At 44.5% G+C, this 18,106-nt stretch overlaps 1 protein-coding gene across 2 annotated transcripts in view; it reads right to left on the bottom strand.

The window, feature by feature from the left end:
- ZC2HC1A (zinc finger C2HC-type containing 1A) overlaps positions 1–18,106 on the bottom strand; it is a 47,933-nt gene that overhangs the window by 18,573 nt on the left and 11,254 nt on the right. For both annotated transcript variants that reach the window (XM_077270698.1, XM_077270699.1), the window contains exons 2-5: positions 14,023–14,090; positions 12,255–12,371; positions 8,937–9,078; positions 4,046–4,194 (exon numbers count right to left, since the gene is read on the bottom strand). In XM_077270698.1, coding sequence (XP_077126813.1) covers positions 4,046–4,194; positions 8,937–9,078; positions 12,255–12,371; positions 14,023–14,090 — 476 coding nt within the window. The remainder of the gene's footprint in view (positions 1–4,045; positions 4,195–8,936; positions 9,079–12,254; positions 12,372–14,022; positions 14,091–18,106) is intronic.

Genomic DNA, 18,106 nt, shown 5'->3' with positions numbered 1-18,106 from the left:
TTCCGCAGATGGAGAAATCTTGTTCTCCATTGTCTCCTCACCAGTACGACGAATCAATCATACTAAGCTGACACTCTGAGCAAACTCTTATCAGCGTTTGAGCCGAGAGTCATTTACAGAATTGATTTGATTCTCTCGCACAAGAGAATCAATGCTTGTGTGACTCCTAAGCTGTGGCCTATGCACTGCATGTACTGTATTGCACTAAACTGTGGCCTATGCACTGCACTGCTCTAAGCTGTGGCCTATGCACTGCATGCAATGTACTGCTGTAAACTGTGGCCCCTACGCACTGCATGCACTGTACTGCTCTAAGCTATGGCCTATGCACTGCATGCACTGTACTGTCTAAGCCGTGACCTATCCACTGTACTGCTCTAAGCTATGGTCTATGCACTGTACTGTCTAAGCTGTGGTCTATGCACTGCATGCACTGCACTGTCTAAGCTGTGACCTATGCACTGCACTGCACTAAGCTGTGGCCTATACACTGTAGTATGCTAAGCTGTGGCCTATGCATTGTAGTATGCTAAGCTGTGGCCTATGCACTGTAGTATGCTAAGCTGTGGCCTATGCATTGTAGTATGCTAAGCTGTGGCCTATGCACTGTAGTATGCTAAGCTGTGGCCTATGCACTACATGCACTGTACTGCTCTACGCTATGGCCTATTCACTGTACTGCTCTAAGCTGTGGCCTATGCACTGCATGCACTGTACTGAACTGCTCTAAGCTGTGGCCTATGCACTGTCCTGAACTGCTCTAAGCTGTGGCCTATGCACTGTCCTGAACTTCTCTAAGCTGTGGCCTATGCACTGTACTGAACTGCTCTAAGCTGTGGCCTATGCACTGCATGCACTGAACTGCTCTAAGCTGTGGCCTATGCACTGTACTGAACTGTGCTAAGCTGTGGCCTACGCAATTCATGCACTGTTATTCTTAAAGGGGTTTTCCCACGAACACAGTTCACTTCATTCAAGAGATCATGGAATAATAATAATTTCCACAATTGGATGTGTTAAAATAAAATGTCCCTGTGCTGAGATAATCTTATCAATGTGTCCCTGCTGTATACTATGTAATGGCCGTGTCTGATACAGGAGCAGGAACAGTTTATTAATCACATCCAATTGTGGAAATTATTATTATTCCAAGATCTATTGATTACAATAAACATTGTTCATGAGAAAACCCCTTTAAGAGGGGTTGTTCACCTTTGGGAACAATTTTCCTTTTAGAATTAAATACCGTATATACTTGAGTATAAGTCGAGATTTTCAGCCCATTTTTATGGGCTGAAAGTCCCCCTCTCGGCTTATACTGGAGTCATACCCAGGGGTCGGCAGGGGAGGGGGGCGGGGGCTGTCTAATTATACTCACCTACTCCTGGCGCAGTCCCTACAGGTCCCTGGTTCCCCGGCGCCTCATCTTCTTCCTGTACTGAGCGGTCACATGGTACCACTCATTACAGTAATGAATATGCTGCTCCACCTCCCATAGGGGTGGAGCCGCATATTCATTACTGTAATGAGCGGTAGCGGTGACCGCTCAATACAGGAAGAAGCTGAGGCGCCGGAAATCCAGTGACTGCACCGCGCCAGGAGCAGGTGAGTATAACCGGGAGGGGAGTGCTGCGCTGCGCGACAGTCACCTCTCCTCGTTCCGGCGCCACGCCGTCTTCAGCGTCTTCTGCAGTGACGCTCAGGTCAGAGGGCGCGATGACGTGGTTAGTGCGCGCCCTCTGGTGAATATTGAAAGTGCCAGGGGCCTGAGCGACGAGAGGTGAGTATGTGATTTTTTTTTTTTATCGAAGCAACAGCAAATGGGGCAAGTGTCTGTATGGAGCATCTTATGGGGCCATAACGTTTGTGCAGCACTATATGGGACAAATATCTTTATGGAGCATCATATTATTATTATTATTATTATTAACCTTTATGCAGGATTATATGGGGCATATTTTAATATGGAGCATCTTATGGGGCCATCATAAACTTTATGGAGCATTATATGGGGCTCCTGATTCAATATGGATATTCAAAAGCACTTAACCTACTGATATCTCAATTAATTTTACTTTTATTGGTATCTATTTTTACTTTTGACATTTACCGGTAGCTGCTCCATTTCCCACCCTAGGCTTATACTCGAGTCATTAAGTTTTCCCAGTTTTTCGTGGCAAAATTAGGGGGGGGTCGGCTTATATTCGGGTCGGCTTATACTCGAGTATATACGGTACATGTATTCTGGGCTAAAAATAATTTTAGTCATTGGGTTTAATAAAAAATAAAAAAAATGTAATTCTTTGTCTTCTTTAGCCTCTGTGTTGCCCTGTCTATAGCAGGCTGTAGAATGAGTTAACTACGAATCTTTGAGAAAAATACACTAAAACACAAAGCTTTTAAGAAAGGCTAAAACAAATGTTTAATTGCAATAATTAAAAAAAAAAAAATAAGAAGAAAGGTATATAAGTATAAAAAAATGGGGAATACAAATACAGGAAAGGAATTTGGGTGTACCTGAAAATAAATAGTGTATGAAGCACTGCAATAATATATTACTGATCAATCCAGGGGACGAAGCTTTCCATAGCGAAACGCGCGTCGGGTGTGGTGCGTCCCTGTGATCCCTTGCACTGCTGGTAATATTATTTTTAATATTATTGTTTGTTTAATGATGTTTGTATACCTTTGCTAATTTATATGCATGCTCTACTCTGCTCTCATATGTGGTAACTTAATACCATTAAATGAGTCTACCAGGACGTTTCTTCTAAACTTTGTTGTTGCTCATACCTGATATTATACAGGATGACATTATGGGTATCATATGCGAGTCCACTTTTTTATCAGAGCTTTGAATAATCATGACTGATCAGTAATATAATATTGCAGTGCTTCATTCGATATCAATTTCCAGGTACACCCACCTTCTTTTCCTACATTTGTTATTCCCACTTTTCTATTTTTTTTATATTTATATACCTTTATTCTTTTTTCTTTTAAGTATCGTAATTAAAGATTTGTTTTAGCCTTTCTCAAAAGCCTTGTGTTTTAGTGTTTTCTCCATGTATGCTTATTTTTTGGCTTAAATATTTAAGATTGTAGATATTGGTGTTGCTAAGAATCTGTCAGCCTGTTATGCCTGGGTGATGAGGATTTTGTTACTCTTATCAGTCTTTATCTGAACTCCTAACAAAGCCATGTGGGGGCCATTTTAACATAATAATACATTCTTTTTATTCCCACTGCAACCAGGGCTGGTATTTTAGCCACAGTTACAGGGGAAATTCAGCTTCCTACCAGCATAGTAATGCTGACTTCTTCTCCTAGGACCCAGCAGCTCCTGCTGACTCCTTACACCCATCAAATGACCACTGAGTCCAGAGAAGGAAGGACTGACAGCGCTTTCTCTACTGTATACTCAGTGCTTGTTCAGAGCTGTGTACAAAGCAATCGGGAAGACAGGGATGGTAATAAACCCTCTGTATGGGGAGTCTGCGCTGCGATGTTATACAAGAAGCTTACTCTGCGCTCACGTTTTAGAACGTCAGTGCAGATTAATAAGTGGAAAGCCCGTATGTTAAATTTGGAATCTGTCAGCAGGTATTTGCTCCCTTGTCTGACAGCAGCCTGATGTAGTCAAAGAGAAGCTGAATCCAGCGATATTTCACTTAGTTTACTGGGTTCTGACACAATTAGCAATTCATCAGAGCAGAGGAAGCTAACCCCGCCCACACCAGGCCCTGTAAATACAATGTCCGTAGGCAGTAAGATGCCGATCACAAGAGGGGGCGGAGTCTGACCAGGAAGCAGGCACTGCTGTGTCCAGTAATGATAAGCTCCTGGTGCTAAAACAATCATTACAAGCAAACAAAACCACCAAGCTCGATAAGAGAGACATCGCTGAATTCTGTGTTTTAACCCCTACCACATGCTGTCTTCAGCTAACATAGCAAAAACGTGCTGACAGACTCCCTCTAAGACCAGCCTTAGAAATTCTGGATGCAAATGTTCTGTGATCACTAGCAGAGCACATTCTCGTTACCTGCGTCCGAGGAGCGGCTTTTCCTTTCGGCTCAGCACCTAATTTGCCTTTATTGGATATGCGGGCTGCTTGCTCCTTGCAGAAGCTGATGTGTCTGTCAGCGGCATTCTCATTAAACCTTCTCTGACAGTACGGGCACTGAACATAGTCTAGATGGATAAAGCAGAAAAACAGGCTGTGTCAGTGATTATTAATAGCCTGTCTAAAAAAAGAGGAAAAAAACAACAAGCTGTGTCTGCATTCTTTTAGATGAAATATGTATGATATCCCAGCCCATTCTATTTAGGTCACACCCCAAGGAACAAGATGACTAAGGGGAATAGCAGTGTGCTGTCACATACGGTTTGATGTTAAGGCCTTGATGTGCATGTGAAACAGTATCTTCGGCCTTCTAAGAATCGAAGCCCGTTAACCTCTTTGTGACCATATAACATGAATATATGTCACACAGGAGCGTGGAATATAAGCAGAGGGCTCAGAACCTGGCAGCAGCGACTGGAGAGAACAGAGATCACGGCTATTTAAACGTTTAACTGCTGCTGTCAATCACTGACAGCAGCAGTTACATGACTGGTTTGGCAGTGTGCGCGTTGTGGAGAGACGATGGGTTGACATGGCATGACATGTTACTTAAGGTACCGTCACATTAAGCGACGCTGCAGCGATAGCGACAGCGATGCCGATCGCTGCAGCGTCGCTGTTTGGTCGCTGGAGAGCTGTCACACAGACCGCTCTCCAGCGACCAACGATGCCGAGGTCCCCGGGTAACCAGGGTAAGCATCGGGTTGCTAAGCGCAGGGCCGCGCTTAGTAACCCGATGTTTACCCTGGTTACCAGCGTAAAAGTTAAAAAAACAAACAGTACATACTCACCAGCGCGTCCCCCAGCGTCTGCTTCCTGACACTGACTGAGCTCCGGCCCTAACAGCACAGCGGTGACGTCACCGCTGTGCTTTCACTTTCAGTTTAGGGCCGGCGCTCAGTCAGTGTCAGGAAGCAGAGGCTGGGGGACGCGCTGGTGAGTATGTGCTGTTTGTTTTTTTAACTTTTACGCTGGTAACCAGGGTAAACATCGGGTTACTAAGCGCGGCCCTGCGCTTAGTAACCCGATGTTTACCCTGGTTACCAGTGTAAAATATCGCTGGTATGGTTGCTTTTGCTGTCAAACACGGCGATACACGGCGACCTAGCGACCAAATAATGTGCAGACCTTCTAGCAGCGACCAGCAATTTCACAGCGGGATTCTGATCGCTGCTGCGTGTCAAATACAGCGATATCGCTCCCTAGGACGCTGCAACGTCACAGATCGCTGGCGACGTTGCTTAGTGTGACGGTACCTTTATCCTTTGAAGTTCATTAATTCGTGAGCCTCAGTTGAAGGGAAAATGTCATTAGATTCACACTATCTGAACTATGGGCAGCCTGATGGTGCGATTACAGCCAGGTATGGTTCACGCTGAAAAGCTGCAGTGTTTCAGAGCAAACATATTTTGAAAAAATGACCGCTAGCTGTAGTGAGAGAGCTGACCAGTCCCCCGAGGGGCTTCTCTCTGCCATATTTCAGTTGATTGACAGATCTCTTCTATGTGTGTGCATAATGAAATCTAACTGCCAGGTCATTTTTATTGCATAATTGACACCATACAAATAAAAGAGAAATAAACAAAGGGAGAAATTGCTTTTTAATTTTCACTATTTGATCCTGTTTAGGATTTTTTCCCCATTTCTCAGTGTGTTATATGGTAAAGTTAGTGGAGTCATTCAAAACTACAACTAGTCCCATAAAAAAACAATGCATAATATGGCTATGGTTACCGAAAAGTAACAAATGTTATGGCTCTTAGGAGAAGGGGGAAAAATGAAAATGCAAAAATTAAATGCTCCACACTGATGTATATGGATGCATGCACGTCCTGAGCAGCTGATGGACCTTCAGTATGTATAGTGTGTTTATGTGTGTGTATGTAAATGTGCATGCAGCAGAGCTGTGTGAATGTAAATGTGCATGCAGCAGAGATGTGTATGTAAATGTGCATGTAGCAGAGCTGTATGTGTTTATAAATGTGCATGTAGCAGCCCTGTGCATATGTAGGAGAGCTGTGTATATGTGCATGTAAATGTGCAGGTAGCAGAGCTGTGAGTTTATAAATGTGCATGCAGCAGAGCTGTATGTAAATGTGCATGTAACAGCTGTATATAAATGTGTATGTAACAGCTGTGTGTATGCAAATGTGCATGTAGTAGAGTGGTGTGTGAATGTAAATGTGCATGCAGCAGAGCTGTGCATGTAGCAGAGCTGTATGTGTTTATAAATGTGCAAGTAGCAGAGCTGTGCATATGTAGGAGAGCTGTGTATATGTGCATGTACCGTATATACTCGAGTATAAGCCGAGATTTTCAGCCCCAAAAAATGGGCTGAAAGTGCCCCTCTCGGCTTACACTCAAGTCATGGTCGGCGGGGGAAGGGGGGGTTCGGCGGTTGAGGTGGAGCGACGACGGTCACATACTCACCTGCTCCCGGCGCTCCTGACGCGGTCCCTGCATGTCCCATGGTCTCCGGCGCCGGCAGCTTCTTCCCCTGTTCAGCGGTCACGTGGTACCGCTCATTAAAGTAATGAATATGGACTCCACTCCCATAGGGGTGGAGCCGCATATTCATTACTGTAATGAGCGGTACCAGTGACCGCTGAACAGAGGGAAAAGCTGCCGGCGCCAGAGACCATCTGTCCGGGAGAAGCTGGTAGGGACGGCGCTGGGAGCAGGTGAGTATTTCATATTCACCTTTCCTCGTTCCACCGCCGCCCCATCTTCGGTGTCCTCTGCAGTGACTGTTCAGGAGGAGGAGCAGCGACGACAGGTGAGTATGTCATTTTTTTTTTTTTTTTTTATTGCAGCAGCAGCATTATGTGTGGCACATTGTTATATGGAGCATTATATGGGGCACATTGTTATATGGAGCATCTTATGGGGCCATAAAGAACTGCATGGAGCATTATATGGGGCACATTGTTATATGGAGCATCTTATGGGGCCATAATGAACTGTATGGAGCATTATATGGGGCCATAAAGAACTGCATGGAGCATTATTTGGGGCACATTGTTATATGGAGCATCTTATGGGGCCATAAAGAACTGCATGGAGCATTATATGGGGCACATTGTTATATGGAGCATCTTATGGGGCCATAATGAACTGTATGGAACATTATATGGGGCCATAAAGAACTGCATGGAGCATTATATGGGGCACATTGTTATATGGAGCATCTTATGGGGGCATAATGAACTGCATGGAACATTACATGTGGCACATTGTTATATGCAGCATCTTATGGGGCCATAATGAACTGTATGGAGCATTATATGGGGCCATAAAGAACTGCATGGAGCATTACATGTGGCACATTGTTATATGGAGCATCTTATGGGGCCATAATGAACTGTATGGAGCATTATATGGGGCACATTGTTACATGGAGCATCTTATGGGGCCATAAAGAACTGTATGGAGCATTATATGGGGCACATTGTTATATGGAGCATCTTATGGGGCCATAAAGAACTGCATGGAGCATTATATGGGGCACATTGTTATATGGAGCATCTTATGGGGCCATAATCAGCATTTGTGCAGCATTATATGGGCCAAATATCCGTATGAAGCATCTTATGGGGCCATAATCAGCATATGTGCAGCATTATATGGGGCATATTTTAATATGGAGCATCTTATGGGGTCCATCATAAATTTTATGGAGCATTATATGGGGCGTATTTTGTATGGAGCATCTTATGGGGCCCATCATGAACTATATGGTTCATTATATGGGGCTCCTGATTCAATATGGATATTCAAAAACACTTAACCTAATGATGTCTCAATTTTACTTTTATTGGTATCTATTTTTATTTTTGACATTTACCGGTAGCTGCTGCATTTTCCACCCTAGGCTTATACTCGAGTCAATAAGTTTTCCCAGTTTTTTGTTGCAAAATTAAGGGGGTCGGCTTATACTTGGGTCGGCTTATACTCGAGTATATACGGTAAATGTAGCAGAGCTGTGAGTATATAAATGTGCATGCAGCAGAGCTGTGTGAATGTAAATGTGCATGCAGCAGAGCTGTGTGAATGTAAATGTGCATGCAGCAGAGCTGTGTGAATGTAAATGTGCATGCAGCAGAGCTGTGTGAAGGTGCATGCAGCAGAGCTGTGTGAAGGTAAATGTGCATGCAGCAGAGCTCTGTGAAAGTGCATGCAGCAGAGCTGTATGAATGTAAATGTGCATGCAGCAGAGCTGTGTGAATGTAAATGTGCATGGAACAGAGCTGTGTATGTAAATGTGCATGTAGCAGAGCTGTATGTGTTTATAAACGTGCAAGTAGCAGAGCTGTGCATATGTAGGAGAGCTGTGTATATGTGCATGTAAATGTGCAGGTAGCAGAGCTGTGAGTATATAAATGTGCATGCAGCAGAGCTGTATGTAAATGTGCATGTAACAGCTGTGTATATAAATGTGCATGTAACAGAACTGTGTTTGTAATATACATGTGCATATGTAGCAGAGCTGTGTGTATGTATTTGTGCATATGTGGCAGAACTGTGTATGTTTATATGAACATATGTAGCAGAGCTGTGTGTATGTAGCAGAGCTGTATGTATGTATATGTGCATATGTAGCAGTACTACATCCGGGGGAAGTGATAGGGCAGCAGCAGCTCTCGCTTCCTCCGCATGTAAGGCAAGGAGAGTGATGACAGTGCTAATTGTTCGTAGGACAACACTGTACAGGTATTTTATGCCCAATTGGTCTAACAGAAATGCGGACCTGTCAGTGGATACTGGTATCCGACCTTACATAAAACACCAGTCCACTCTCTTCAATATTCACCTGGGTCATATGAAGGTGGAGGCGGTGGAGGAAGCTCTCCTCCTTCTTTTATAATTTGATCAAGACCTTTGGCGGCTCTGATTGTGGCGATGAAATCCTCATGCTTCCTCCTCCAGTTTGATTGCTTCTTTGGAGGTTCAAGCTGAAACGAAGAAAACATATCTACCATATTTTGCAGACTGTAAGATGCACTTTTTTCCAAAACAATTTGGGGAGGAAAATGGGGGTGCATCTTATAGTCCGAATGTAGCTTAACAAGGAGGAGGAAGCCGACGGCGGCAGCAGTGGGGCAATGCTGGGCCCTGGCTGGGAGGAGGGGTGTCCTTATGGTTGGCTTCAAGAAAATGTCTGCCTGAGGCGGCACATGAGCAGATTTAGATCCCTAAATCACAGCCGGGACACCCCCTCCTCCCTGCCAAGGGCCTGCAGCATCACCCCACTCCTGCCGCTGTTTGCAGTGACCCCGCTCCACCGCTGCCACCCCCGGCAATCTAAATTTGGACTATAAGACGGATCCCCATTTGACACATTAAAAAAATATATATATATTTTTCCTATTTTCCTCCTCTAAATTTGGGGTGCGTCTTACGGTCCAATGCGTTTTAGGCTACTTTCACACTAGCGTTAACTGCAATACGTCGCAAATGCGTCGTTTTGCCGAAAATACGCATCCAGCAAAAGTTCTTGCTGGATACTTTTTTTCGTCATAGACTAACATTAGCGACGCATTTGCGACGCATTGCCAAACGTTGCGTCCGTTTTGCGATGCTTGGGCGTGTGGTAGCGGACCGTCGGGAGAAAAAAACGTTACATGTAACGTTTTTTGCTCCCGACGGTCCGCTTTTTCCGACCGCGCATGCGCGGCCGGAACTCCGCCCCCACCTCCCCGCACTTCCCCGCACCTCACAATGGGGCAGCGGATGCGTGGGAAAAATGCATCCGCTGCCCCCGTTGTGCGGCGGAGACCACGCTAGCGTCGGGAACGTCGGCCCGACGCACAGCGACGGGTTGTTCCCGACGCTAGTGTGAAAGTAGCCTTAGAGTTCGGAAAAGACTGTAATTTAATGGGATTTACTGGGTTATACAAATGTGAGCGAACATGGAGTTCAGAGCAAGTTGTGAACTTGCGGAGGTAAAGCCGTCAGAACGTAGACCCCCCCAAAAAAGCAGACACTACTTTCTAATGTCAGTCATACCCTAGGCCCCGATTCATCAATGCAAAAAGTTGCAAAAACAGCTGAAGGCAGGAAAAAAAGGAACATTTTTTATTTTGAAGCCAAATTAATGAATTGTGTGCGCCATTTTGAAGAATTTGGAACCAAAAACGGTAACTAATACCACAAGACAAATAAAGAAAAGGACTTACCAAAATCATGACTTCAGATGACGTTTTATATATTACGTAATATCACCATAATTACTGTAAATACCCTTGTAACCAAACAGTTTTAAAGGGGTGATCCAGACATACAGTGGGGCAAAAAAGTATTTAGTCAGTCAGCAATAGTGCAAGTTCCACCACTTAAAAAGATGAGAGGCGTCTGTAATTTACATCATAGGTAGACCTCAACTATGGGAGACAAACTGAGAAAAAAAATTCCAGAAAATCACATTGTCTGTTTTTTTATCATTTTATTTGCATATTATGGTGGAAAATAAGTATTTGGTCAGAAACAAACAATCCAGATTTCTGGCTCTCACAGACCTGTAACTTCTTCTTTAAGAGTCTCCTCTTTCCTCCACTCATTACCTGTAGTAATGGCACCTGTTTAAACTTGTTATCAGTATAAAAAGACACCTGTGCACACCCTCAAACAGTCTGACTCCAAACTCCACTATGGTGAAGACCAAAGAGCTGTCAAAGGACACCAGAAACAAAATTGTAGCCCTGCACCAGGCTGGGAAGACTGAATCTGCAATAGCCAACCAGCTTGGAGTGAAGAAATCAACAGTGGGAGCAATAATTAGAAAATGGAAGACACTCAAGACCACTGATAATCTCCCTTGATCTGGGGCTCCACGCAAAATCCCACCCCGTGGGGTCAGAATGATCACAAGAACGGTGAGCAAAAATCCCAGAACCACGCGGGGGGACCTAGTGAAAGAACTGCAGAGAGCTGGGACCAATGTAACAAGGCCTACCATAAGTAACACACTACGCCACCATGGACTCAGATCCTGCAGTGCCAGACGTGTCCCACTGCTTAAGCCAGTACATGTCCGGGCCCGTCTGAAGTTTGCTAGAGAGCATTTGGATGATCCAGAGGAGTTTTGGGAGAATGTCCTATGGTCTGATGAAACCAAACTGGAACTGTTTGGTAGAAACACAACTTGTCGTGTTTGGAGGAAAAAGAATACTGAGTTGCATCCATCAAACACCATACCTACTGTAAAGCATGGTGGTGGAAACATCATGCTTTGGGGCTGTTTCTCTGCAAAGGGGCCAGGACGACTGATCCGGGTACATGAAAGAATGAATGGGGCCATGTATCGTGAGATTTTGAGTGCAAACCTCCTTCCATCAGCAAGGGCATTGAAGATGAAACGTGGCTGGGTCTTTCAACATGACAATGATCCAAAGCACACCGCCAAGGCAACGAAGGAGTGGCTTCGTAAGAAGCATTTCAAGGTCCTGGAGTGGCCTAGCCAGTCTCCAGATCTCAACCCTATAGAAAACTTTTGGAGGGAGTTGAAAGTCCGTGTTGCCAAGCGAAAAGCCAAAAAACATCACTGCTCTAGAGGAGATCTGCATGGAGGAATGGGCCAACATACCAACAACAGTGTGTGGCAACCTTGTGAAGACTTACAGAAAACGTTTGACCTCTGTCATTGCCAACAAAGGATATTTTACAAAGTATTGAGATGAAATTTTGTTTCTGACCAAATACTTATTTTCCACCATAATATGCAAATTAAATGTTAAAAAAACAGACAATGTGATTTTCTGGATTTTTTTTCTCAGTTTGTCTCCCATAGTTGAGGTCTACTTATGATGTAAATTACAGACGCCTCTCATCTTTTTAAGTGGTGGAACTTGCACTATTGCTGAATGACTAAATACTTTTTTGCCCCACTGTATGAGGTTGACAACCCATCCTTAGGATCTGATCTACAGCAGCCATTGTACAATGAAAAAAAAAAAAAGTTACACAATGACCTGAGCTGCAAATTGCTGTCAAGCGGAACTAAGAACAGCCGATCGGTGGAGGAGCCGGGAGTCGGACCCCCAATGATCTGATATTGATGACCAATCATGAGGATAAGTTATCGATTTCTTATGACCAGATAACCCCCTTAATATACTTTTCCAACACTTACTTTTGCCTTTATGGGTTTAACGGTGGAAATTTCGGTTCCTTCTGCTCGCTGTCTGCTGGAGTCAAACACTTTCCTTTTTTTAACTGCGGATTTTTGGCATATCGGAGTATGTTTTTTCTAGAAAAATAAATAAAAATATGTTTCAAGAGACAAAGAAATGCATTAGGACCAATAAATACAGACATACTGGACGGCCTCGCTGTCTGGGACATGAATGTAACCAGCGCTTTTCTATAAGATCCGCAGGGACCCAAAACGCCAGTTTTCAGTTCATTTTCCTTTTTGTGTGTGCAACATTCTCTATATATTACATTTTGTTCACATTGTATTTAAAAGGAATGGTGTGGTGTGGGCAAGCGGTGTGCACCTCCGTGCACTGACTGGAGTGAGGTACGCCCCCGCTCGTCAAGAATTAGACGAGCTGTGGTGTCACCCCCCTGTCTCGCCCTAGCGCCGTGGTGTCCCACCCCTGTCTCAACCCAGCGTCGTGGTGTGCCATCCCTGTCTCGACCCAGCGGCGTGGTGTCCCAACCCCGTCTTAACCCAGCTCTATGGTGTCCCACCCCATCTCAACCCAGCGCCATGGTGTCCCACCCCGTCTCAACCCAGCGCCATGGTGTGCCAACCCCATCTCATCCTCCCAGTGCCGCGGTGTCACACGTCAGTCTCTCCTCCCCAGTGCTGTGGTGTCACAACCCTGTCTCACCCAAGCGCCGTGGTGTCACCCCCCCGTCTCATCCCCCCAGTGCCATGGTGTCACACCCCCATCTCAACCCAGCGCCATGGTGTCCCATCCCTGTCTCTAACCAGCGGCGTGGTTTCCCAACCCCGTCTTAACCCAGCACCATGGTGTCCCAACCCCATCTCATCCCCCCAGTGCCGCGGTGTCACACCTCAGTCTTGCCTCCCCAGTGCTGTGGTGTCACAACCCCGTCTCACCCAAGCGCCGTGGTGTCACTTCCCGTCTCATCCCCCCAGTGCCGCAGTGTCACTTTCAATCTCACCTCCCCAGTGCTGTGGTGTCACCCCCCGCCTCATCCCCCCCAGTGCTGTGGTGTAACCCCCCCCCCCCCCGTCTCACCTCCCCACTGCCACGGTGTCACCCCCACCGTCTTAACTCCGAGTTGTGACTACATTTTGGAACTATTCAAAACTTTTACACCAAAATTCTCATGTGAACGCTTTGATGAATTGGGCCCAAAGAGTCTGTAAAAGTCTCATTACATTTTTTAATGAAACCCAAAGTCCAAAATTACTTTTAGCTCCAATACATGCATCGTATTTAAGAAAAAAAAAAAAACACGTCCTCAGAGGACAACTGGTTCAAGGAAAGAGTGGGGACATTACCGATAGCAACCAATCAGGTTTTTGCTCATATTATTAAAACAGCTTCTTACAAATGAGAGCTGGAAGCTGATTGGTTGCCACACACAACTGCTCCAATTTTACTTTGCACCAGTAGAAAAATCTCTCTTCCATATTGAGGGAGATTTATCAAACCACTATAACCGGATAAGCCCCAGAGTCGTCCATAACAACCAGTCAGACTCCGCTCAGATTTTTCAGTCGTCCTTTGAAAACTGAAAGCAGAAGCCTGATTGGTTGCTAGGGATAACGCCTCAATTTTGTTAAATCTCTCATATTACAGTGTCACATGTATTAGGGCCCCTTTATGTTATATACTTATACTTTCTCTCTCTAAAAAAACTAAAAAATATATATTACTAATTATTACCATATAATAATAATACTACACAGACACACATACCAAAGCAGGTGGAAGAAACGTTCTGCCGCAGATTTTGCAGGGCTTGAGGCTTTCAGGGGAAATGTTTTCTGAAAAACACAGATTGCAGGATGAATACATAGGACCAGATGACTAATAGTGCGCCGAACACATCACAATGACGCGCCTGATAAAAGTTAGACACATTTCACACTCACCACAGTATCCGACATGACTCTGCCATGTCTGTCCTGTCCTACACAGTGCAGCTGCTGCACTACGACGAGATCATAGAGACATAATACTGCAGCAAAGATTGGATGACGGAAGGCCTGTGGAGTCGGAGGCCATCTTGGTGGAGTCGGTGTCATGGAAATTGAGGAGTCGGAGGTTTGGCTTTCCAACTCCACAGCCCTGGATGACGGCCACGTGACATTAGATACTGTACCTATGCCTAGTCACAGAAGTAGCTAGCCACACACCACAGACACCGGTGACCACATACTCACTGAAACTCTTTAAAGAGTAACCGCCGTTTTCATTTTAATAAATCAATAGTACACATGAAATTAAAGGGGTATTCCCATCTCAAAGATCCTATCGCAATATGTAGTAGGTGTAACACTAATAATATTAGCAATATTACCTCCAATTAGAAATGTAGTATAGTTCTTCTGATTAGCGATGTTGCTTACCCCATGTGCAGGCCATTACAGTACATTAGGTATCCATGGTTACGACCGCTCATAGTGACAGTTTGTCAGTTGTTAGTGGTCATAACCATGAATACCTAAGCTACTGCAATGCACTGCACATGGGGTAAGCGACATAGCGAATCAGAAGAACTGTACTGAATTTCCAATTGGAGGTATTTGCTAATATTATTATTAAACTTGCTAAATATTGGGATAGGATCTTGGGGATGGGAATACCCCTTTCAGCAACTTTGTAATCTATCTCATCAGCGAAATCTGCTTCTCTCTCCTCTTGAACTAATGTTACATTCTCAATTCAAGGGCAAAGTCTTCAGTGAGGACAGACATTCACTTTATCATAATAGGGGTAAAAAAACAACAACTGTCATTTATTATGAAGGGAGGGGAGCTCGAGGCCACACAGACATTCTGCTGCAAGTGCTCCTGAGAGAACACTTACAGATCTCCATAGAACCTTATGAGCACCAACTGTCCTCTCCTCTCTCAGTAATGGCAAAATCTGTATATTCACTGAAGACAGGTTATACCTATGAATTGGGAACTTTGAGAAGGATCAGTCCTGGAAGAAAGGAACAGATTCCCCTCATCCCATATACTAATAAGTGATATATTTGTCCATGTACTACTGATTTCTAACATAAAAATGAAAACGGCGGTCATGCTTTAACATGCGGCAGATCTGAGCTGAAGCTTGTAGAAATGCACGCACTACATTACGTGATCTATCTGTGTAGTATAAGGGGTGCACTTATTTCCCCCGGATATGTCAGCAATGTGACAGAACTAAATGACTCCCTCACGCACATTACCCACTGCAAACAAAGACATAAAAGATCACACGTCACAAAGCAGGAAATAATCTTCACGATTCAGAGGATCTGCAGAATTGTACTCATTTTATAAAACGGCCTTAGATTGGTTGGAAGAGTAAGGCCTCAGTCACACAACAGTTTTTCTGGTCAGTCTTTCATCATCAAAACCAGGAATGGCTCCAAAACACAGAACAGGTTCATTTCTTTCAGCTATAGTTTTTTTCCCAATAGGTTCCACTCCTGATTTTTGCTTAAAAACACTGATGAAACATTGACCAAAAAACTGACATGTGAATGAGGCCTTATTTCTTTTATTAGATGTTACCTGTCCCCAGGATAGGTAATAACTTTCTGATCAGTGGAGATCTAACCCTTGGGATCTAAATAACGGGGCTCTGCAGACCTCTGTCTGAATGGGTCAGTGGCTGAATTTGGGCAACTTCACTTCATTTTGAGACAGAAACAAAACGCAGAAGACTGTTTTTTCTCCAGCACACCTATAAAGAATGTATGCAGTTATGGTGCACATGTCCAGCCTCCATTCAACTCAGACGGATGGATGCTACCACTAAGGTTCTTCATGATGGAAATAGAGAAGAGGGATAGAGAGGGGTCCAGAACTCCTATTACAGGTACTGATGATGATTACACAGCTCCTCACAGAACAGAGATGGAGAACAAAAATGGCATCAAATGGCATGGCGGCGGCGCTGTCCCCATCTTCATACAAATCGAACATGAAGAGAAAGTCCAGGCTGCAGCTGATCTCTGACTTCCTCCTCATTTGTCTGAATGCGGGGACAGTAACGCCAGCACTGATTGGACGCCGGAGTCATGTGTAGCAACAATAGCACCGAAGTCCCGGGAGACCTAATGCTGACTCCGCGGGAACGGCACCGACACGGGAGGGGAGTATAGGCTTCATAATTTTTCTTGAGGCTAAGCGAGGGATATGAGAAGAAGTTGACCAAGTAGTGGACAACTTCTTTAATCTTTTTTTTTTTTTTAATCTTTTTTGCTTTTTTCCCCCCACCATGTTTTTAATTGCCCCCACGGTCCAAAATCGTGAAGGTCCCAGAAGTTTAAATACTGCACATAGCATGATAATGTCCCCACATATTTAGCCATCAGCTGCCCCTCTCGACTGAGATGTCAAAGCCATTTTCAATAATTAGGGGGAATGAAAAATCATTCCCATAGTAGCAAGCCATGCCTGCCCACTGCTCTCCCCGCTATATGTTCTATAGTGTACCCTAAAGAATTGCCAAAAAGGGAACCCTTCACAGCCCAGACAAGAGGTCGGCTGGACATTGATGGATGGCTGAACACACCACGAGACGCAGAAACCAGCCGGCTCCTCTGTGAGGTCCGCCGCTCACATGGAACTGGGAAAATGTTATTCCAGGGAAAGAAAGTTTCATCTGAGTGAAGTCATTGTTCGGAAATGTAACATCTGCACGGAAAAAGGCCAAACACGGAAAAAATGTAACAGCCTGAGAAGGAGCAAACATGAAAGTCAAATCAAGTGACCAGACAGGAGCGGAATAGGTCAGAAGCTTCAGCAGATCCTCCCAAAAATCCAAACACCAGTAAAAAGACATTTTTCCTCATCTTCGATCCTTCTGGCATGTCAATGCCAATTTGTGTGCTAAGCATTCTCAATGTTTTCATATTTCCAGTGCAGTACTGCAATTCAATTGTCACATTTCAAGTTTGCATGCTATGGTGCTGCAGAGTGCTGCCTTATCTGGTTGATTGTATATGAGTTGGCGACTCTAGCTAAGCCCCTGTTCACACCTGGTTTGTGTTTGGATGTGACGGTCAGTTTTTTGATAGCTGCTTTTTGAAGTTTGACCTGTCTGTCTCCCTGTAGTCCAGCTATGATGCAGGTGTCCTCTCCCTTCTTACTCAGTTTTCTTTCAGTCTCCATTGTCTCATGTTCATCCTCCGTACATCCCTGGCTAAGAATCACCTTTTCACCAGTGGTTGCTGTTCCCATAATACAAGGATTCAGCCGGAGACAAAACCTCTCCTGGAATCTTTTTACTTGCCTCGGATGCAGCCGAGTGACATTGTCTGACAAAGTGCTTGGTGTGAGTACTGGCTCAAAACAGAAATCCTTAAAAACGGTGTCAAGAGCTGCACACTGGCGCTCACAGTCCCGGGGCTCTCGTGCGGTTATGACACGTGGTGCCCGGCGCCCAATCAGCACTCGCGTCACTGTCCACGCTTTCGCCCAAACCGAACATGAAGAGGAAGACGGGGCTCTAACTTCCACTGCATGTTCTTGTAAAAAGTCACTAATTTTGGCAAAAATTTTCCCCTTGCAGTTTTTTCCATGTAAGCCAGTTATTTTAACAATAAAAAGTCCCCCAAAAAGGTTCAGGACAAAAATAAAGACCATTTTTTAGCTTTAGCCTAAAAGTCATACAGTGCATAAAAACTACATTGAATTCCACAAGACAAAAAAAGAAAAATACGGTAATAAAAAAAACTGCAAATGAATGGGTCTAAATGTGCAGCTTTTATATGGACTGCAGCCCCACAAGGTTATGTGCCTAGTTCATACGGTCAGTTGGGGCTCAAGAGGGTGTCCAC

Source organism: Ranitomeya variabilis, chromosome 6, assembly GCF_051348905.1.
Source record: "Ranitomeya variabilis isolate aRanVar5 chromosome 6, aRanVar5.hap1, whole genome shotgun sequence".
NCBI lineage: Eukaryota > Metazoa > Chordata > Amphibia > Anura > Dendrobatidae > Ranitomeya > Ranitomeya variabilis.
The sequence above is the reverse complement of the archived record's forward strand: the minus strand, read 5'-3'. Positions and strand labels throughout refer to the sequence as shown.